This window comes from Phodopus roborovskii, unplaced genomic scaffold, assembly GCF_943737965.1.
Source record: "Phodopus roborovskii unplaced genomic scaffold, PHOROB, whole genome shotgun sequence".
NCBI classification, from domain to species: domain Eukaryota; kingdom Metazoa; phylum Chordata; class Mammalia; order Rodentia; family Cricetidae; genus Phodopus; species Phodopus roborovskii.
The window spans coordinates 29,238,191-29,256,256 of NW_026125052.1; the positions used below are offsets into that span (position 1 = coordinate 29,238,191).

At 55.5% G+C, this 18,066-nt stretch overlaps 1 protein-coding gene across 1 annotated transcript; it reads right to left on the reverse strand.

The window, feature by feature from the left end:
• Window positions 1-1,152: 1,152 nt before the first annotated feature.
• Window positions 1,153-12,871, reverse strand: Grin2c (glutamate ionotropic receptor NMDA type subunit 2C). Its single transcript, XM_051180200.1, has 12 exons — window positions 12,455-12,871; window positions 9,553-10,151; window positions 9,124-9,238; window positions 7,933-8,144; window positions 7,611-7,776; window positions 7,215-7,368; window positions 5,944-6,069; window positions 5,601-5,830; window positions 5,134-5,294; window positions 4,482-4,669; window positions 2,696-2,928; window positions 1,153-2,355 (listed from the first exon to the last, which is right to left on the reverse strand). The coding sequence occupies exons 1-12, from the start codon at window positions 12,851-12,853 to the stop codon at window positions 1,225-1,227; spliced, it is 3,714 nt and encodes a 1,237-aa protein (XP_051036157.1). The 5' UTR covers window positions 12,854-12,871; the 3' UTR covers window positions 1,153-1,224.
• Between the last annotated feature and the right edge of the window lie 5,195 nt (window positions 12,872-18,066).

Genomic DNA, 18,066 nt, shown 5'->3' on the forward strand with positions numbered 1-18,066 from the left:
ACTTGGTCTCGCTGGAGACTGGAGAGGCAACATAGGCAACTAGCTGTAACAGAGGACACTAGGGCTCCAGGGGTCACTGTACCCAGCGGTCCCCTCCCTCTCTGTCAGTGGAAGAATTATCTGCCGGCCTCCACCCCACCTACCTGTCGAGGACAGTGGGGCCCCTGCTTTACGTTTGTAGGGGTACAGAAGTGCTCACCACACTTGGAATGGTACCGGATGCTTGCACATTTCACAGAGTCATTATTGGAGAACAGATGTAATTGCTGGTGGGAAATTTGAAAGACTTTAAAAGATGGCAAAAGCCACCCTTACAGAGGTCCCCAGAACCTGTGACATGTGAGGGCTGGAACTCCAGAGGGAGGATGGGAGTTTTGGCACAGTGAAGCTGAACCATGCCTGACCCTGGACAGCACCTGTGCCACCTTCCAGAGTCCAGGCCCCAGGCAAGCTTGGCAGACTCTCCAAACAAACCAGTGGCCTTTGCCACTGTCACACAGGCTCCAGGTGCCCCCGGGGGGTGGGGGGTCTCCTAGCCTGTCAAGAAAGCCACTGTCCCCAGCAAGAGCCTCCTTTTTCAGGGAGACTGAGTGATGAGCCCCAAAGCCCCCATAGTGAAGACAGTTGTCACAGAATAGGGGGGACAGGCCCTGAGGACCAAACGGCTTCTGCTGCCCTGGGAGCCCCCTGCCTCAGCCTCACCCACACCCCTGAAGCTAAGGCTTCCCTGGACGGAGCTGCCCAATGTCCAGCCCAGAACATACCCAAGGCTTTATTGTGCACCCTCCAGGATGTAGAATGAGGCAGCCAGGACCAAGTGGGTTGTAAAACATTGCTTTAATGTTCCAGTGCTCCAACAATGAGAAGAAATTCCAACCTACTGGAGCAAGGGGTGGGATGGCCCCACCCCTTTTCCAGTTCCAGTTTCTGTGTTCCCAGCCCAGGGCCACAGCAGCCACAGCTAGGAACTGGCTGGCACCAGGACAGAGACCCATTTTTATGCCCTGTGACTGCAAGACTTTATGTGATGAGCAAGATCCTAGCCCACACCGGGTGCCTGTTAAGGTCACAAGCTGGCCATGGCAGACATCATCTTCGCTGGGGTCCCATGACCAAGATTTCAGAGTAGAAGCCAGAGACCCCCCCCCACGCTTGTCTGCCCACTAAACATGGCCAAGGCCAGCCACCAAATCTAGTCCAGCAGGAACCAGAGCAGCCAGTACCTCACACTTCCGATTCCAGGCTGGAGATCCGCCTCCAGGTGCAGGACCTTGGGAAACTTTGTGTTCCATGGGCGTCCCTGCGGACCTCTTCCAGCACCCCACTGTCCCTGTAGCCTGTGCCTAGCCCCAGGGTCCTGCCTCTGTGTAATGGAGGCTCCCACGTTCCAATGTGCCAGGGGCTGTGGTTGGCACAGGGTAGAGGATGACGACAGACAGGCCCCCAACAGAGTGGCAGGTGGGTATGGGTGTGCAGGCAGACGTGCTGTCTGGGCTGCCAGGTGGCCACCCCTGCCGGTATACCCTCCACATAGGCCTCCCTGTAGGATGGCAGCCGCATCGACCGTGCCTGAACCAAGTGCCTGCAGGATGGCTGGCTTTGGGGGCAGGGACAGGCACAGCCATGGCCGGTGCACCTGGCAGGCAGCGGGCTGGATCGAGTGAAGGCTTCTGCTACCGAGCTGGGTAGGGAAGCATGGCGAGGGCGCGAGCCCCGGGCCCAGGCCTCACGCAACAGAGCCTCCCGCCGAGCCAGCTGTTCCGGCCCGAGCAGCGGCAGGTCGTCGGGCTCCGGGGGCTCCGGGAAGAGCGGGAGGAAGGGGCGCCCGGATCTCTCAGCTCGAGGGAAGGAGCTGTAGTGGCAGTGCGCGGACAGCAGGGGGCGCTCCGGGAGCGCGCGCCGCTCGGAGGCCGAGAGGTGCCGCCCCGGGTGTCCGACCCGCACCGGCCACCGCGCATCCCAAGCGTGCCTGCAGGGTGCTCGGGACACTTCGGGCAGTGGTGGCCCGCACGTCACGGAGCGGCCGGGGGGCTGCGGGGCCCTGCGCGTTTGTGATGTGTGGCCCCCACCGGGAGGCCCCCAGCCACTGGGACTCCTTTGTCCTGGAGGACCTGGGGTGGAGGACCGCGGGCCGGAGCTGGTGGGAGCAGGTGCCCGGCGGTTGTTGCCCCAGTTCTCGATGGTGCGTGTGGCGCGGTCCAGGGAGCTGCTCATATCCGCAGTGTTCACCATGTCTCGAGCCGCCTGTAGCATCTTCAACACACTGACCTGGGCTGAGCCTGCTGTGAGGTCCGGGCTGGGCGGCCGCGCAGGGCTGGGGAGGCTCTGTACCCCGTTGAAGCAGCTGTAGATGCCCTAGTCAATAGAGGGGAGACAGGCTGTGAGCTGAGCTTTCTTCTCAGGGACCAACCATCACTGTCCCAGGCCATGTCCCAAGCTTTTTAAAACCCAACTATGTGTGCCCTATGTGTTAAGCACTGTGCTATTCTGCAGATGAATGAAGTATCAAGTTTATTCCTTCAGACCACACTTTCTAGCAAACAGCAGGGGGGAGGGGGGAGGGCTCAAAGCCCAACCGTGCTGGCAAACAATGCCTCTTCCCAAGAATACAGTTTTACATCTGTAAATGGGTCCACAGCCAGCTGGGTTGCTGCTCCTAACACTGAGGCCTGTATGGGAAGCGTCAGGCACCTACCCTGCTGAAAGCCAGCAGGAAGTCCAGCTGGGGTGAGCTGGGCACTGAGTGGCGAAGTTTCCAGTAGACAAGGTGCTCCCAGGCAAAGACCAGCAGGGCCAGCCCCATGGCCACCAGCAGCATGTAGAAGACTCCCGCCATGTTGTCGATGTCCAGTTTGCTGCTCATCACCTCATTCTTCTCATTCTGGCAGATTCCTGAGAGCCACACGGTCTCCAGCTTCTGGGTCTCTCCTGGCAGAGGGCACATACAAGACTCAGGACCTCCTCCTTTGCAACAAGCCTTACCAACGCTCCCAGAGCCTGGATAGAGGATGGAGTTCTACGTCCCTATTTCCTAGTGGCCAGTGCAGCAGAGGCAGGACAGGGACAGCCAGTAAGCAAGAAGAATAGGCAGGGGAGTTAGCTGCAGAGTTCATGCCAGCCTTGCCCTTTCTCATATGCCCAGTGAGGTCTTTTTGTTTGTTTGTTTTGCCTTTCGAGACAGGGTTTCTCTATTGCTTTGGAGCCTGTCCTGGAACTTGCTCTGTAGACCAGGCTGGCCTTGAACTCACAGAGATCCGCCTGCCTCTGCCTCCCGAGTGCTGGGATCAAAGGCGTGCGCCACCAATGCCCGGCATGCCCAGTAAAGTTTTGCTGTTCTTGTTTTGTTTTGAAACAGGGCTTCATGTAGCTCAGGCTAGCCTTGAACTTGATAGTAGGCGAGGAAGGCCTTGAACTACTGAGCCTCCTGCCTCCACCTCCCAAGTGCTGGGATTACAGGCTGACACTACCATGCCTGCTAGTTAAGGCTTGCCAATTGGTTAATTTTTAGCATTCACTCATTCATTCCTCATCTTACGCTCTTTACCACTGGCATGCCAAACTCGAGCTGGGTCCCTGGGAAATCACAAACACTCTAGTTTGCTCACACTATTACTCAGAATGTATGTTATGGACAGTGTTTTGAGTTTACGGTTATGGGGGTGAGATTTATTTTTATTTTTAATTATGTGTATGTCTGTGCATGAGTATCATGTGGGTGCAGGTGCTCATGGAGGCCAGAGGTATCCAGTCCCCATGGAGCTGGAATTACAGTCCGTTGTGAGCTATCTGATGTGGGTTCCTGGAACCAAACTTGGGCTCTTAGCCACTGAACCATCTCTGCAGCCCCGAGGCATGGGGTGTGCCTTGTTTTGTTTTGAGACAAGCTCTTGATTTGTAGTCCAGGTTGGCTTCAAACTCATGATCTCTCTATCTGGGTCCCTTGCGTGCTACAGTTACAAGTGTCCACCCCCATGCCCAACCCAGACAACATGTTGTCTGCTATGGGAGGAACTGTAAATGCAGAGCTTTCTCTGGGTTTAGAGCAGGCTGGGATGGCCACTCCAACTCATGAGCCCTGCTGCTGAGGCTAGCCTGCTTCTGGCTTGGGAGTAGGCAGAAGTTTGGCCCCATCCCCAGGTGATCTCAAGACGACAGAAGAGAAGTACTCATCTGGGAAAACCCGAAGGTGCCTGGGGTGCTCAGCCACTCAGAACCCCACCGGGCAACTGGAGCGCAGGGGCATCCTTGCCTGTCTTGCCCTTTGGGGGACCTCCAGCCCTTGCTCCCTCTTACAGGTCATCCCTGCCTGAGGGCTTGTCCTTTTGTCCTCACACTTGCACCCCGACTGCCTCATCATCACCCCAGAGGCCTTTCCCTGTGGAGGCTCTGTGCACCCAGAAACGATGGTGAAGATGCTGATAACCACAGGCTCTGTGCTCCACCCTGGTCCCTTCCTGGTCCCTACAATTGATGGCACTCACCATCCCCCAGGAGCTGCAGGAGTGCCAGGTCTATGGCCCTCTTCCAGTGGGAATCTTTCTGCATGGCAATGCCATAGCCAGTGGTGGCAAAGACCTTGCCAGATCCAATGGTGACGAGCTTGCAGCCTTCGTCCTTGCCTGCCATGTAGTTGAGGACAGCAGCATCGTAGATGAAGGCATCCAGCTTCCTAGAGACAGGCTGAGCCCTCAGGGCCAAGGACCCAGACAGGGCAGAAGGAAATGGGAAGCACCAAGCCCAGGGTGTCCCAGGGCCTGAGTACAGGGGTCTGCAGGTACCACCCAGAGGTACCCTTGCAAGGACCCCTCCCTCACTCCTCAGAGAGAATAGGGAACTCTGCTCTGGAATATACAGTCCCCCTGCCTGTCCCCTTGAGCCCTCAAGAGCCTCTACTCTATAGCCAGCACCCCAAACTAGGATCAACACGTCAGCTGTATCTCTGGCCCACATGGCAAAGAATCCATTTTTACTTTCAACTCTGCCTCCAGACCCCCTCACCCTTCCCCAGGAGTCCCACAAGACATGCCAACTCCCCTGTCTCCACCTCAGGTCCCTAAGGAGGGGACACCTAAGGGTGCTTCCTGGGGAGACATGGAGCCAGAGGCTGAGGAGGGCGCAGGGCTGGGGACCCACCCCATCTTGAGGCTTGTGAGAGCATCCTCCACCGAGCGCTGGTTGAACTTGACCATGTGGGTGTGCATGTCACGGTAGTTGCTCCGAATGTTCCTCTCTGTGCTGCCGTTGGGCACCGTGCCAAAGCGGAAGGGCGGGTATTGATCTTGAGGCCGCTGAAACTACAGGCAGAAAGCAAGGCACTCCTACCCTCTTCCGGGTACCAGAGTCCCAGCCCCAAGTCTGACTTGGACAGTCTTAGGCACAGCCCAGGTCTCCCCTGTCTTTAACAAATGGAAACACGGGAGTCTGAGATGGGGGAGCCTTTGCCAAGGCCACTCAGGCTGTGGATCTGAGCAGTCATGGATCCTTCGCCCCAGGCCCCCAAATTCCTCCCGCTCAGCCTTAGTTCTGATTCCCCAGACTGTCCTGTGTCTGCCCATCCAAGGTCTGTGTTCCCACCCTCCACCTGGCTGTGGCCCAGGAACCTTCTTGTCACTAAGGCCCGACACAGTGTCGATGTATTGCTCCTGGATCATGAAGGCTGCCAGGTTGGCCGTGTAGCTGGCGAGGAAGATGACAGCAAAGAAAGCCCACACCAGGACCATGATCTTGCTGGTGGTACCCCGGGGGTTCTCGATGGGAACAGAGTTGTTGAAGACCAGCGCCCACAGCAACCACACGGATTTGCCAATGGTGAAGGACGGTCCTCCAGATTCTGGGTGTGAGAGGGTGGATGCTAGGGCTTCCGGAACCACTGTGAAAGGACCCAACCTGGAGGGAACCTCATCATCGGTCATCCCATCCACCCAGGCCCATGGAGCAGCTTACTCTTGCCCTTGGTGAGGTTCTGGTTGTAGCTGACAGGGCTGAAGTACTCGAACATGAAGACGGTGATGGCAACCACGGTGAGGCACATTACAAACATCATCACCCACACAGCAGGGCTGTAGGGCTCTGGGGACCAAGGCAGATGGCTCAGAGAACTCGACCCCACCCCGTTCCGACAGTACTAAGCAGCAACAACTGGAGGCCAGTGCAAAAGAGGTGTCTGGCATCCTGTGGGCGGGGCCAAAGGGCCCCCAAAGAGCCTTCCTTCTGCCTGGGACCACACATCACTCCACTTTAAAATTTCATAGCTCCTACATCTCAGCAGGGCCTGGTGCTGGGGAGGGTTCTGATCCCTCCGCCTGGGGTGTGAGGCCCTGAGGGCAAGTTTTACTCCACATTCTGTTGACATGGGACCCTTCAGAGCTTGTCTCCCGATTAAGAAACCATTACTATCTGAAGCACTTGCCCCTTTTCTGGGAAGGCCATCCTAGGAAGTGGGGTGACTCTCTTTCCTGGCACTCATAGAGGGTGTGTGTGTATGAGTGTGTGTGTGTGTGTGTGTGTGTGTATGCGCACACGTGCGTGTGCCTTTCACCCTGGCTGGCCTAGAACTCACTATCACTGTGTAGACCAGGCTGGCCTTAAACTCAGGCAGCTCCTCCTGCCTCTGCATCCCAAATGCTGGGACTAAAGGTGTGCCACCACTCTGGCCTCTGTGACTTTCTTAAAGCTACCCAGCAAGAAGGGGGCAGAGCTAGGGCCTTACAGGGACCTAGCTGGCTCTTAGCCCCTCCCCCAGCCCTCCTGTCCTTACAGCTCTCTGAGCCACTACATGCTACAAGACCACCCCACCCCCGCCATCACCACTGGACACTCTGGAAAGGGAAGGACCTTAGTTGTATGCCATAACCCTGTAAACTGGCTGGGGGCCTGGCACAATGGGCCTGACCGCCAATATTCAGGTTTCCTAATGGAGTAAAAAAGTCATCAGTGTGTCTCTCTCATGCCGCCCCATGCCCACAGCACAGCCTATCGCTAGCCAGTCAGTGGCTCCATGGGCCTGTCGGATTCTTTTTGCCCTGACCTGGTTCAGAACCCACTAACATTAGCATTATGCAACAATTCCTCTTCACTGGCCTCCTGCCACCCTCTAAGACTCTCAAGGGTAACATGCTTGGCTTTGAGGGTCCACCCCAAACTTCTATCCATACCCCCTACACCCACCCCTGGATCCTCCTGACCAGAGCCTTCACTGGCCACCCAACACTCACCCAGGAAAGCTGAGGGGGAGACAGTGCCATTGCTTCTAGCCACCATCACACTGATGCCGGTCTCCACAAAAGGCACAGAGAAGTCTATAATCTCAGAGCGCTCCTCGTTGATGGTGAGGGAGCCGATGGCCATGTCTGCCCGCTTGTAGTATACCTAGGGGGCAGGAGGGGATTGAAGAGCTCCCCCAAAGGACTCCAGCCTCCCCCAGCCCTCACCTAGGAAGCGCACAGAGCAGCCACCAGGAGAACTGGCCACTCCCTCCCTGGGTCCTCAAAGCTCAGTCCCCAGGACTTCACTGCAGAGCTGGCAGCCCAGTTGCACAGCCACATGGCTGAGGCAAACGTGACATCTACCAGCAAGCAGTGTGACCCCAGTTGAGCCTGGGGTTGACATACCTCCCCGATCATGCCGTTCCACACACCGCGAACCCTCTTGCCATGCTTGCCGTTGGTCACCAGGTACAGGTCATAGGAGAACTTGACCACCTTGGCCAACTTTTTGAGGATGTCGATGCAGAAACCCTTACAACAGAGCTTCGTGTAGGGGGTTACATCCCCGCTGCTGGAGCCACCGGCATAAGTCAGAGCCCACCACAGCTGTCAGCCCCAGCTGTTCCTCCCAGCCTGGCATATGGACCCCACCCAGTACCAAAGCATCACACACACACACACACACAGCAGCTGACCCTCCCATGGCAGCACCCAGCTCACACCGGACCTGAAGGTGTGGTTGCTCTGTCTACGGCAGGGCACAGTGTTGGGTACACAGCCACCTGTGCCGGGGTCAGGGCTCTCCACAATGACGAAGGGCCGTTCTTCCAATGTGGCCACCGTCAGGTGCCGGCTGTCCACCACAGGCTGCAGAGATGTGCTGTAGCGAGGCCATACTGGATACTTCATGTATAGGACTCCGTGATCCCAGCGTCCTACCTGCAGAGAACAATCTGCCTCCACACCCTACTCTCTAGATAGGGCTTCTGGAGACCATCTGCCAAGGCCACGGACCCTAAAGATACCCGGGGCAGACAGATTAGGGAGGCTTGGGAAGAGGCACTTGGAGACAGACATACAGGCCAAGGGCTGAACATGGAACACAGGGAGGCTCCCCATAGCCTCCTCCAGGCCCTGTGATCTCCAAGATTGTCACCATTTGCTGCTGGTCGAAAACACCTCCCTAAAGCTCGGGCTGTCTCGCCATGCTCACTTGCCCCTGACCCCAGCACGAAGTCTTCAGCCAACATTCATGTCCAACCCCCCCCTTGTTTTCATGCTCCTCCCACAATGACTCACCACATCATTTCACAGCCTTTTGTCTATACCTGGTTAGTACCCCATCCTACCAGGCTCTTACTCAACCCTCTACAGCCCAGTTTACCAATCCCATATTCCGTAATGCCTTCCCTGGTTTCTTCCTTTCAAAGCAAAACAAATCCTTGCTTTCCTCTCTACTCACTTGCTATTTTGTTTTGTTTTGTTGGGCAGCAAAACAAGTTCTCACCCTGTAGCCCTGCTGGCCTGTAACTTGCTTTGTAAATCAAATCCACCAAGCTAGACTAGAATTTGAAGCAATCCTCCTGCCTCTGCCCCTGGAGTACTAGGATTACAGGCACGAATAACCACCCCATGCCAGGTGCTGTTTTGCATACATCTGTACTCAAGTTCTACTTATTTACATGTCCAGCTGGCCAGCCCAGGCGTAGGTCACTCCTCTGGGACCAGGACTACGTGACAGAAATGCTTAATTTCAGTAGTGCAAGGAAGGCAGGGGGTTCAGGGAGCCCGCGGGGACAGGGAGGGGTGTGTGACCTGAACCATCTGAGGGGCCTCAAAGGTTTCCCAGTGAAGGGACGCTGCTCAGCTGTGGGGAAATAACAGGAAACAGAGGGCCCTGGGCTCACCCCCATCTCACCATCTCCCAGAGGCGGTGTCGGTTGAGGGCGATCACAACCATGGTGGGCTGGACCAGGTACCCACCAGGGCTGAAGGAGAAGTCTCGGCCCTCCCAGGTGACGTTCAGTAGGTGCCTGAGGAGGTGAGGCGGAGAGATACCAGGGTGTCCCGCCCCAGGATGTGACTTTCCTAGGGCACCCCACACTACCACCATCATAGGGCGTTCGTGTGCTTTTTATTCTAAGTCTCCCTGTGTTGACCCCGTGGACCTTTCCACACCCTAAAACCTTCTGTTTCTTTAGATAAGGATGCTAAGTCCCAGAGACCTAAAGGAACGTGGCGTAGCATATGTTAGTGGGAGCTAGAGGGAGATGAGAGGGACCTGGAGCCCAAGCTCACTGCCATTCAAGTCCCCTGAAGTGCCCCACGTGACTAGGTGGGTGCTTACCTGTAGAAGGTCTGCCTGGCAGGGCTGACAGGTCCGGGGTGGCTTCGGCAGTCCCCAGCCGGGGCAGGCAGGGTACCGTACTGGCGTCGGTAGCTGTGGGCACCAAGGGCCAGGATGGCCACACCGTCGCGGACCTTTTGGCGCAGGCTAAGGCGCCAACTCTCGGTGACCACACTGATGAGGCCCACCGGGAAGGCTGCCGGGGGTGCGTCGGTGCTCCCCAGCGCCAGGTTAGGCACCAGCCACACGTGGCCGGGGCCCACCAGGCCGGCTTGTGCAGCCTCAGCGAAGAGCACCTCGGCCTCCTCGCGGGAGCAGTAGGCCACCAGCACCGGTGCATCGACCTGGCGCAGCAGGCGCTGAGTGCGCGCTCGCGGCCCGCCCGGGCCCAGCTCCAGGGTGAGCACGTCCAGCAGGCGCCAGCTCAGATAGCTGGCGTCGGCGACGGCGCGCACACCCTCGAGGAAGAGCGCGTGGCCGGGGTGCAGGCTGGTGATGACGGCAAACGCGCTCCAGTCGTACTCCTCCAGCACCTTGAACAGCACCTGCAGCTGCTGCTCCAAGGACACGCCCAGCTGCAGGAAGGCGGAGCCTGGCTCCTGGGGACGGGGTGTGGTGGGCCTGAGTGGGGGGCGGGGCGGAATGAGCCTCGCCCTGCGCCCCTGCCCCCACCTTCCCCTGCTCCTGAAACCCTAGAGTGGGGGGTCGGGAGGGCTTAGTGTCCCCGGGGAAGCCCTGCCCTGAGGCCCATTGGAGTCACCTGAGAAATTTTGCAAACTAAGATTCCCGCCCCACAACCTGACCCTACTGTACCACCGACCAGAAGCCTCGGTATCATCAGTGAACTTATTAGAAATCCAGGAGGTGCCATGCGCTGGTGGCGCACGCCTTTAATTCCAGCACAGGAGACAGAGGCAGGAGGCTTTCTGCGAGTTCGAGGACAGCCTGGTCTACAGAGCTAGTTCCAGAACAGTTAGAGCTACTCAGAGAAGCCCTGTCACAAGCAAACAAACACGCAGAACTCCTAGCTGCACCCGGATACCTATGGCACACAACAGAATTTCGGGGCGATGTCTGGAGTCAGCCTATGAGCAAGCTCTTCCGGGTTTCCATTGAGCCCCGCGAGTTTGAGAAGCACTGCCCAGACCAACCGAATGTGAGTCTTGGAATTCCAGCACAAGGCTCTGCGCTCTTCCCAGGCAACCGTGAGAGGGAGAAACAAAGTCCTGGCAGCTGATGCCCGACCCAGACTTAGATGACAGAAAAGTACCATCCTGCCCAGAGCCTCGGGAGCCAGAAAGTTCCTCCTTCACACCAGCTCTATGCCCCAAAGGCCACAGACAGACACTGCTAGCGGTTTCCTCCCAAGGTCTCCTTGAGCCCACCACAGCTCCTCCCAAGATGCCCTTCTCACTGTCCTCATGCCCATCTTATTATTATTATTTTTTAAAAGGGGGAACTCCAGGCCACAAACCCAGTTTCTTCAACCGACACATTTCAATTAAAAGAGAAGCAAGCTGTGGTGTCACGTGCCTGCCAACACAGCACTGGGGAGGCAGGAGAGTCACCACAAGTTCAAGACCAACCTGGTCTACACAGTAAGTACCAGCCGGCAGCCCAGGCTACAGACTGACAGCCTATCTCAGAGAGAATGCAAAGATGCAGACTCGGAAGCTGGAGCGGCCAGCCGCCATGTGTGAACTCCATTTGGTCTCTGATCCGAGCAAACAGACTTAAAAATAAACATATATGACATTTGTGAGGTGCCGGGGAAAGATGGCCGCTGGTTGGATATTTGAGGAGGCTGAGGAATTTGTGTTATTTATTTTAGAGGTGATAATGTATGGTGGCTTTGGTTTGTTAAGTGTTCGTCTGCTGGAGGTACACACTGAAATACATATGGGTGGGGTAATAAGCTGTCTGGGATTCTGCTTCAGTTTTACCGCTGCGGTAAGACTGAAGCACAGAAAGCAATGGCCAGGGAGGAGCACGGAGAGGGGAGGGGGGAAGGGGGGGAGGGGGGGAGGGGGGGAGGGGGTAAGGGAAAGAAAGGGGAAGGAAGGGAAGAGGAAGGGGAGGGGGTAGGGGAGGGGAGGGGAAGGGGAGGGGAGGGGGGAGGTAGGTCAAGGGGGACCGAAGGTAGGTGGTGTGCTTTTACACTCTGTGTATTCTTAAAATTCTCCGTGATGAAGGAGCCATGCAATAGAAGCAAATCGAACCAGGGTTATCACACATCACCGCCCTTACAATAAAAAGCCAAAAGCTTCCCAAGTGGCGAGTCCCACCTCCTTCCCCAGGCTTCTCTCTGTTCAGCAGAAGCTCCCAGCAGATCCCCACATCCCTCCTGATTCCCCCTTAGCCTTTGGTCTCAGAGCACACACCATTTGTTGAAAGGTCATATCTGACCAACACCCTATGCAAACAGGCCCCGAGAGACTCCTTCCCTGGTGGTATCTGTCTTTCCTTCAAAATGCTGTCACTTGGAATTGTATGTGAATCTGTGTTGGAACTTTCTCCCCAGGGGACCAAGTGTGTCTGTCTCTTGCACGCCTGGAGTGGTGACATGGGCCCTGTACTGCCACCCCCTACATACGAATGCTCAATACCCAAAGGGTCTAGGGCCTGACCAACGAGATGGAGAAGCAGAGTAAGTAGCCAGGTCATCACAGCTGGGAGGCCATCTGCTCACCTCATCCAGATACAACTTCCACAGCACTCGGAGCACTGTACTCTGTATCGAGGGAACATCCCCCCCCCATCACATCTTCAGTCCCACCCAGTCCCAGCTTCTCAAGCCCTAAGCCACTTCCTAGTCCAAACTCAGCCCTGCACCCTAGCTCCAGCCTAGCTCTGGGCTCAGGGAGGGAGGGAGGGAGGAAGGGACAAGACTTTAGACAGGCACCTTGGGGGTGAGGACCACAGCAGAGCCTCCACTGATGCTGAGGATGGGCACGTGGGTCTGGGAGGAGACGAAGTCCAGTAGCTGGGCCACTGCCTCGGTGTCTACGTTGTCCTCAAAGACGATGCCGTGGACACGGGCAGCACCCAGAAGCCCGCAGATTTGCGTGAGGATGCTGCTGGGGTTGGTGCTGTTGATGCTGACAGTGAGTGGCTGGATCTCCAGTGGCAGGTCCAGGAAGTTCTGGGCGGTGAGGCGAGTAGGGGCCTGGGCTTGTGGTGGCCCAGAGCTGCTGAACACTACTGCCACCATCACTGGCTGTTCTCCGTGCCCTGGGCCTAACCCTGCCCAGGTACCCAGGAGTGAAGTGAGCAGCAGGGCCGGCCCTAGGGCCCCACCCATGTCCACTGCCGGCTCCTGCAGGGAAAAACAAAACAAAACCAGTAAGGACCAGAGAACACAGGGCCAGAGGACAGAGAAGAGAGAACCTCCTGCACAGGAGAGGCAGAGACAGACAGACAGACAGACAGACAGACAGACAGACAGACAGACACACACACACACACACACACACACACAGAGAGAGAGAGACAGGCGAGACACAGAGGAAGAGACAGGCTAGCTGAGCATCCCCAGGGCACCTTGGAGAGGCAGAAGCCAGGACAAGATTTGTCACCCTTATCTACGAATAGCTAGAAAGGTCACCATCCCTAAACCCAGTTATCTGGGTTCTGCCCTAGCAAAGACACTGGAATGTCAGTGTGCCGTTCAAGAGCACCGAGCTGAGGCGGACAGAGCTGAGCTCAAATCAGGAACACCACTTACTAGCTGTGTGATCTTTAAAACAAAAAAGATTTATTACAAAATTATGTGTATGTTTGTGCAGAGGTCTGTACATGTATGTGTGGGCACATGTAGAGTCAGATCCCCTGGAGTTACAGCTACAGGTAGTTGTGAGCTGCATGTGTACTGGGAATGAAACTAAGGTCTTCTGCAACCACTGAGCCATCTCTCCAGCTTCAGCTGTGTGGTCTTTGAAAAATCACTTAGCCTCTCTGAACGTTCAAAATAAGAGATCCAGCCAGCTATTCACCACCATCAGCACATTTTATCCTGCAGGCCACAGCCCCTTTGCCAGATGAAGAAACATAGTTCCTAGCACTCCCACGGTCCCGTCCAAACTGAATCTTGCATCTATCCCTCATCAAATGCTACTGCTCAGAGTGTTCTGCTCGCCATGGAGCCAGCCCCTCTGCTGTGCAGCTCTGCCTGGCATATCCACTTCTCCAGAGCTTGGATGCCATTGCCCCTTCCCTTCAGCAAGGGACAACTCGCTTGGGTTCAGGACACCTGAAGTTCTGAGGCGTCCAATCCCATTGCTGGTGTGTAGAATCTTTTTTACATCTAACCCAGGGCCCAAGTGTGTCTGCTACACAGATTCACTCTGGATCAAGACCAAGAGCTAAGCAGCGAGAGAGACAGCATGTGCCACCCTCGCATCTTCCTCGCACCTCTAACGAAACCAGGGGGAGTTGAAGAATTATCGGAGTGGGCGTGCACACCTTTGCTGCAGAAATGCAGAGTGAATCCAAACATCCCACCCAGGCACCCACCCAGGCACATGGCACCCTGGGCTGGGGTTTGGGAGCTCACAGGACAGCCATGGCTCCTTCCAGACCTCTCCCTTGCTTTGCAGGCCACTACATCTCTCTCTCTCCCTTTTATTCCAAGTCTGATTTCTTATGTAGCATGTCCCCCCACCCCGAGTCTCCATTTATCTCTAAGAAAACAGAGCAGCGGGGTCACCAGGAAGTGTGCAGGGGACTTCTGTGCTGAGAAGACAGGTCTGAAGGAGACCACACGCAACTTCTCAGCTACAGAGTGTGGCTTGGTACACATGTGCACAGATGGATGGTGAGATGCAGGCATAACAGGGAGAGGCATGGTCCCTTCCCTCCAGGAACTCAGAGTGGAAGATGCTGACCAGCTCCTCCCTGCACCAGACCCTGGCCTCCCTGCCCCCTTGAAGCAGACCTTCTCCCAGCTGAGAAGCTGATAACAGCTGGCAGTGCTATTATTGCTGACAGACAAGATGAATTTAACAAGTCAGGGCTTTAAGCTAAAGTGCCCAGGTAGACGTTCGGGCTAAGAAGAGAGGATTGGCGGCAGAGGAAGGAATGCAGTAGGTCACTAGATCCCGTGAGATGTCTCCATGCCTACGAATGGCAGCTTGGAAGCATGACTGAGTGTGGGATGGGATCCTAAACCACACCACACCATGTGATTTGGACTGTATCATTTCCAAGCACGGCAGCCAAGGGCGGGTCACCTGTTCCCTTGAAGGCCTGTGTGATCACCCAGTTCTTTCAGGTTCCTCCCAGTGGGGACTCCCAAAGGCTCCTCCACCATCTCTGTCTCCAGTAATGGGCTCTCTTCACCTACCCACGCTGACCAATACTGTAGTCCCAGTCACACACAATTTGAAATGCACGTGTCTCACTGAAGTGAGGTGTGCTGTCAGCACACAGGTGCAAACTACCTCAGTAATATTCTTCTTATTTTTTTAATGTGGTGTGTGTGTGCCTGTGTGTGTGTGTGTATGGTGTGTGGTATGTGTGGTGTGTGCATTGTGGTGTGGTGTGTGTGTGGAATGTGTATGTGGTGTGGTGTGTGTGCATGTGTGTGTGGTGTATGTGTGTGTATGTTCAAGTGTGTATGGGTGTACATGTGCTTGTGGAGGCCTGAGGCGTCAGAAGTCTTCCTGGCTTGCTCCTCACCTTATTCATTGAGGCAGAGCCTTTCCTTCAAACCCAGAGCACTGGAATGACAGGCAAGCTACAGTGCCCGTCCAGTATTTCTCTAAGCTCTGGGGATGCACACTCTGGTCCTCATGTTTATATGGAAAATTCTTTATCCACTGAGCCAGCTTCCCAGCTCTCCTCGTTGATATTTTTATGTTCACTACATGATAAAATGATATTTTGGATATATTGAATGAAACTGTACTCATTAAGCCAGGCATAGTGGCGCACACCTTTAATTCCAGCTAGGAGGCAGAGGCAGGAGGACCTCTGAGTTAGAAACCAACCTGGTTTACAGAGTTCCAGGACAGCAGGCAATGCACAGAAAAACCCTGTCTTGAAAAAACCAATAACTAACTAACTAAATACCTACCTAACTAAAATCATACTAATAAAAGTTCATGCTTTTCTTTTTTTTTCATATTAAACTTGTAGTTTTATCCGGGTTTGGATTTTTAACAAATGTATCAGGGAGAGAGCCTGCAGGAAAGGGTAAAGCCCTTGGGGCAAGGCCCTCCCTCCGGGATGCCTGAAGGGGGACTGTGCCCCCTCCCCCACCATCCCTAAATTAGGAGCAGGGAAGGGGGCTGGTCCCTAGTGGTGCTTGGGGCTGAACAGAGGTGACAGATCAGGGACTGGAGGGATAAAGAGCACAAGGCCATTTGCCACAGATGCCTGATTCCAAATTGAATTAAAGGGACAGGGGTCCCTAAAGCACAAACAGCACCCAGCTCTCTCCCCCTGCCCCCCCAGGACTTCGAGGGACAAGGCAGGCAGCCTCAACAAGACCATGGCTCCTTCATGCCTGGCCAAGGGAACTAGGTGAAGGGCAGGGTCTCCCCAGCAGTTTAAAGGGGGTAAGGAAAACCAGCATAAAATGTAAGCTAAATTATACAGGAGCCCAGCCAAGGGCCCAGTCAGAGCAGCACCCCGCTGGGGGAGGGGCCTCTGTAGGCTCAAGGATCACCGCTAGGATCCAGTTTTTCTATTTTCCATTTTATTTAACTATTTATTTGTTTTGAGGCAGGGTTTCACTATGTAGCCCCTGCTGGCCTGTAACTCACTGTTGTAGACGACAACGAGAGATCTGCCTGCTTCTTCATCCCCAGGGCTGAAATTAAAGACATGTGCCCATCACACCGGGCTCTTCCCCTTTTCATTACTGTTCATTACTAGATTTTTTTTTTTTTTTTGAGACAGGGTTTCTCTGTGTGTAGCCTTAGCTGTCCTGGAACTAGCTCTGTAGACCAGTCTGGTTTTGAACTCACAGAGATCCTCCCGCCTCGAGTGCTTGGATTAAAGGTGTGCACCACCACCCAGATGGTACTAGAAATTTTAGAACCACACATGTGGCTGCTGTTTTGTTTTCTCCTGGACACTGTGAGCCTGGGGGAAGGGCCCAAGGTCTCTCCCAACTCCGGAGAGGGGTGCCCTTTGCCAGCTTTCCTCCTGGATTAAAGGTGGAGAGGAGGGGAAATCGAGGCAGGATGTAAGAGCTGTAATAGCAGCAGCATCTGGTGGGTTTCTGAGCTTACAAAGCAATGTGACCAGGCATCTCCTCCTCACAAGGTGCATCCCATTTCATGTCCCTGGCTCCCAGCCTCTCCTCCCCATCTGCTTCATGCCCTCCTAACTGCTAGAACTTTCACCTAGTCCCTTAGACAGGGGTGGAGCAGGACAGCTTCTCCCTGGTGCCCACAAATGATTCCCAGCGATCAAACCCACTCCTGCTTGGGAGACTCATCCCTGCTACACTGTGGTATGAGACTTCATCCCCAGGCCTTGCTTACTGCTGCTCCTCAGGTCAGGGAAACCTCTCCCTAGTAAAATCCTATTTTCTTTCAGAGTCCAACCTAAGCTCCCCTTCTATAGGCTTGTGCCTTTCACCTTGATTCATCAGCCCTGGGCCCCCAGGAAAAAGATGGGTTTGGGGTTCCTTTGCTTCGCTGCAGGGTATGGAGCTCCGAGTTGATCCTCCTCAGGTCCTCCACCATTATTGGACCTTTGTATGTCTGTGATGACACTTCCCTCTCAAAGGGCCTTTAAAGTTGTGTTTGCCGAACTCCCCGGGTACAGGCGAGAGGCTCGGCTGGGCTCGTAGTGGCCAGCACTCTCTGTACCTCTTGAAAGGGTTCATTACCCACCCCCAATGTTCAGGGACCTTTTCTTCGGCTCCCACCAACCCCCAGTCACACACAGGCTCCTCAACCAGGCCATGCATACACACACACACACACACACACACACACACACACACACACACACACTCCCTCACACCCTGGGCACCAACGGCTCCCCAACTCCCAAGACCACAAGCTCTGGTCCCCAAAGCTAGTATCATCCACCAAGGCTGGCCCACACTGACATGATCCTCTTTTACCTTCCTTCGCTTCTGCCCCATAACACCCTGGAAGGAGACGGCTTCTATGTTGTCCACACGGGTGGGGACACTGAGTTCTGCCTCTTCCAGTACTAACTGCCCCCTCCCGGCTGATTCTTCTCAGCCCCCCGGGGGGGGGGGCACCCCGCCCCCTCCCCTCGCAGGAATCTTACTCTGGGGCTGTGAAGTTCGGGGTATTTTTAGGCCGGCGATAAATAATTCATAGGGAACGTGGCATCTGGCTGCCCCTGCGGGAGGAGGGGGCGCGAGCACCGAAGGGCCACCATCACTCGCCGCTCAAGGACACTCGCGATGCTGCGGCGGCAGTGGCGGTGACTCCGGGCGCGGGGACCCGCGCCACGCCTCCTGGCGGCCAAATTGAGCACCACGCACTTCTCGCCCCCAGCCTGGCCACTGCCCCCTCAACTCTCCCC

Bases quoted from the DNA above. Each gene is read 5' to 3' on its own strand.
- Grin2c (XM_051180200.1), bottom strand. From the start codon at position 12,853: ATGGGTGGGGCCCTAGGGCCGGCCCTGCTGCTCACTTCACTCCTGGGT. The intron at 10,152-12,454 runs GTGCCTGTCTAA...CCCCGTCCCCAG, and splicing joins CTGTGGTCCTCACCCCCAAG to GAGCCAGGCTCCGCCTTCCT. The intron at 4,670-5,133 runs GTGGGTCCCCAG...GCCTGTCTCTAG, and splicing joins CTCACAAGCCTCAAGATGGG to GAAGCTGGATGCCTTCATCT.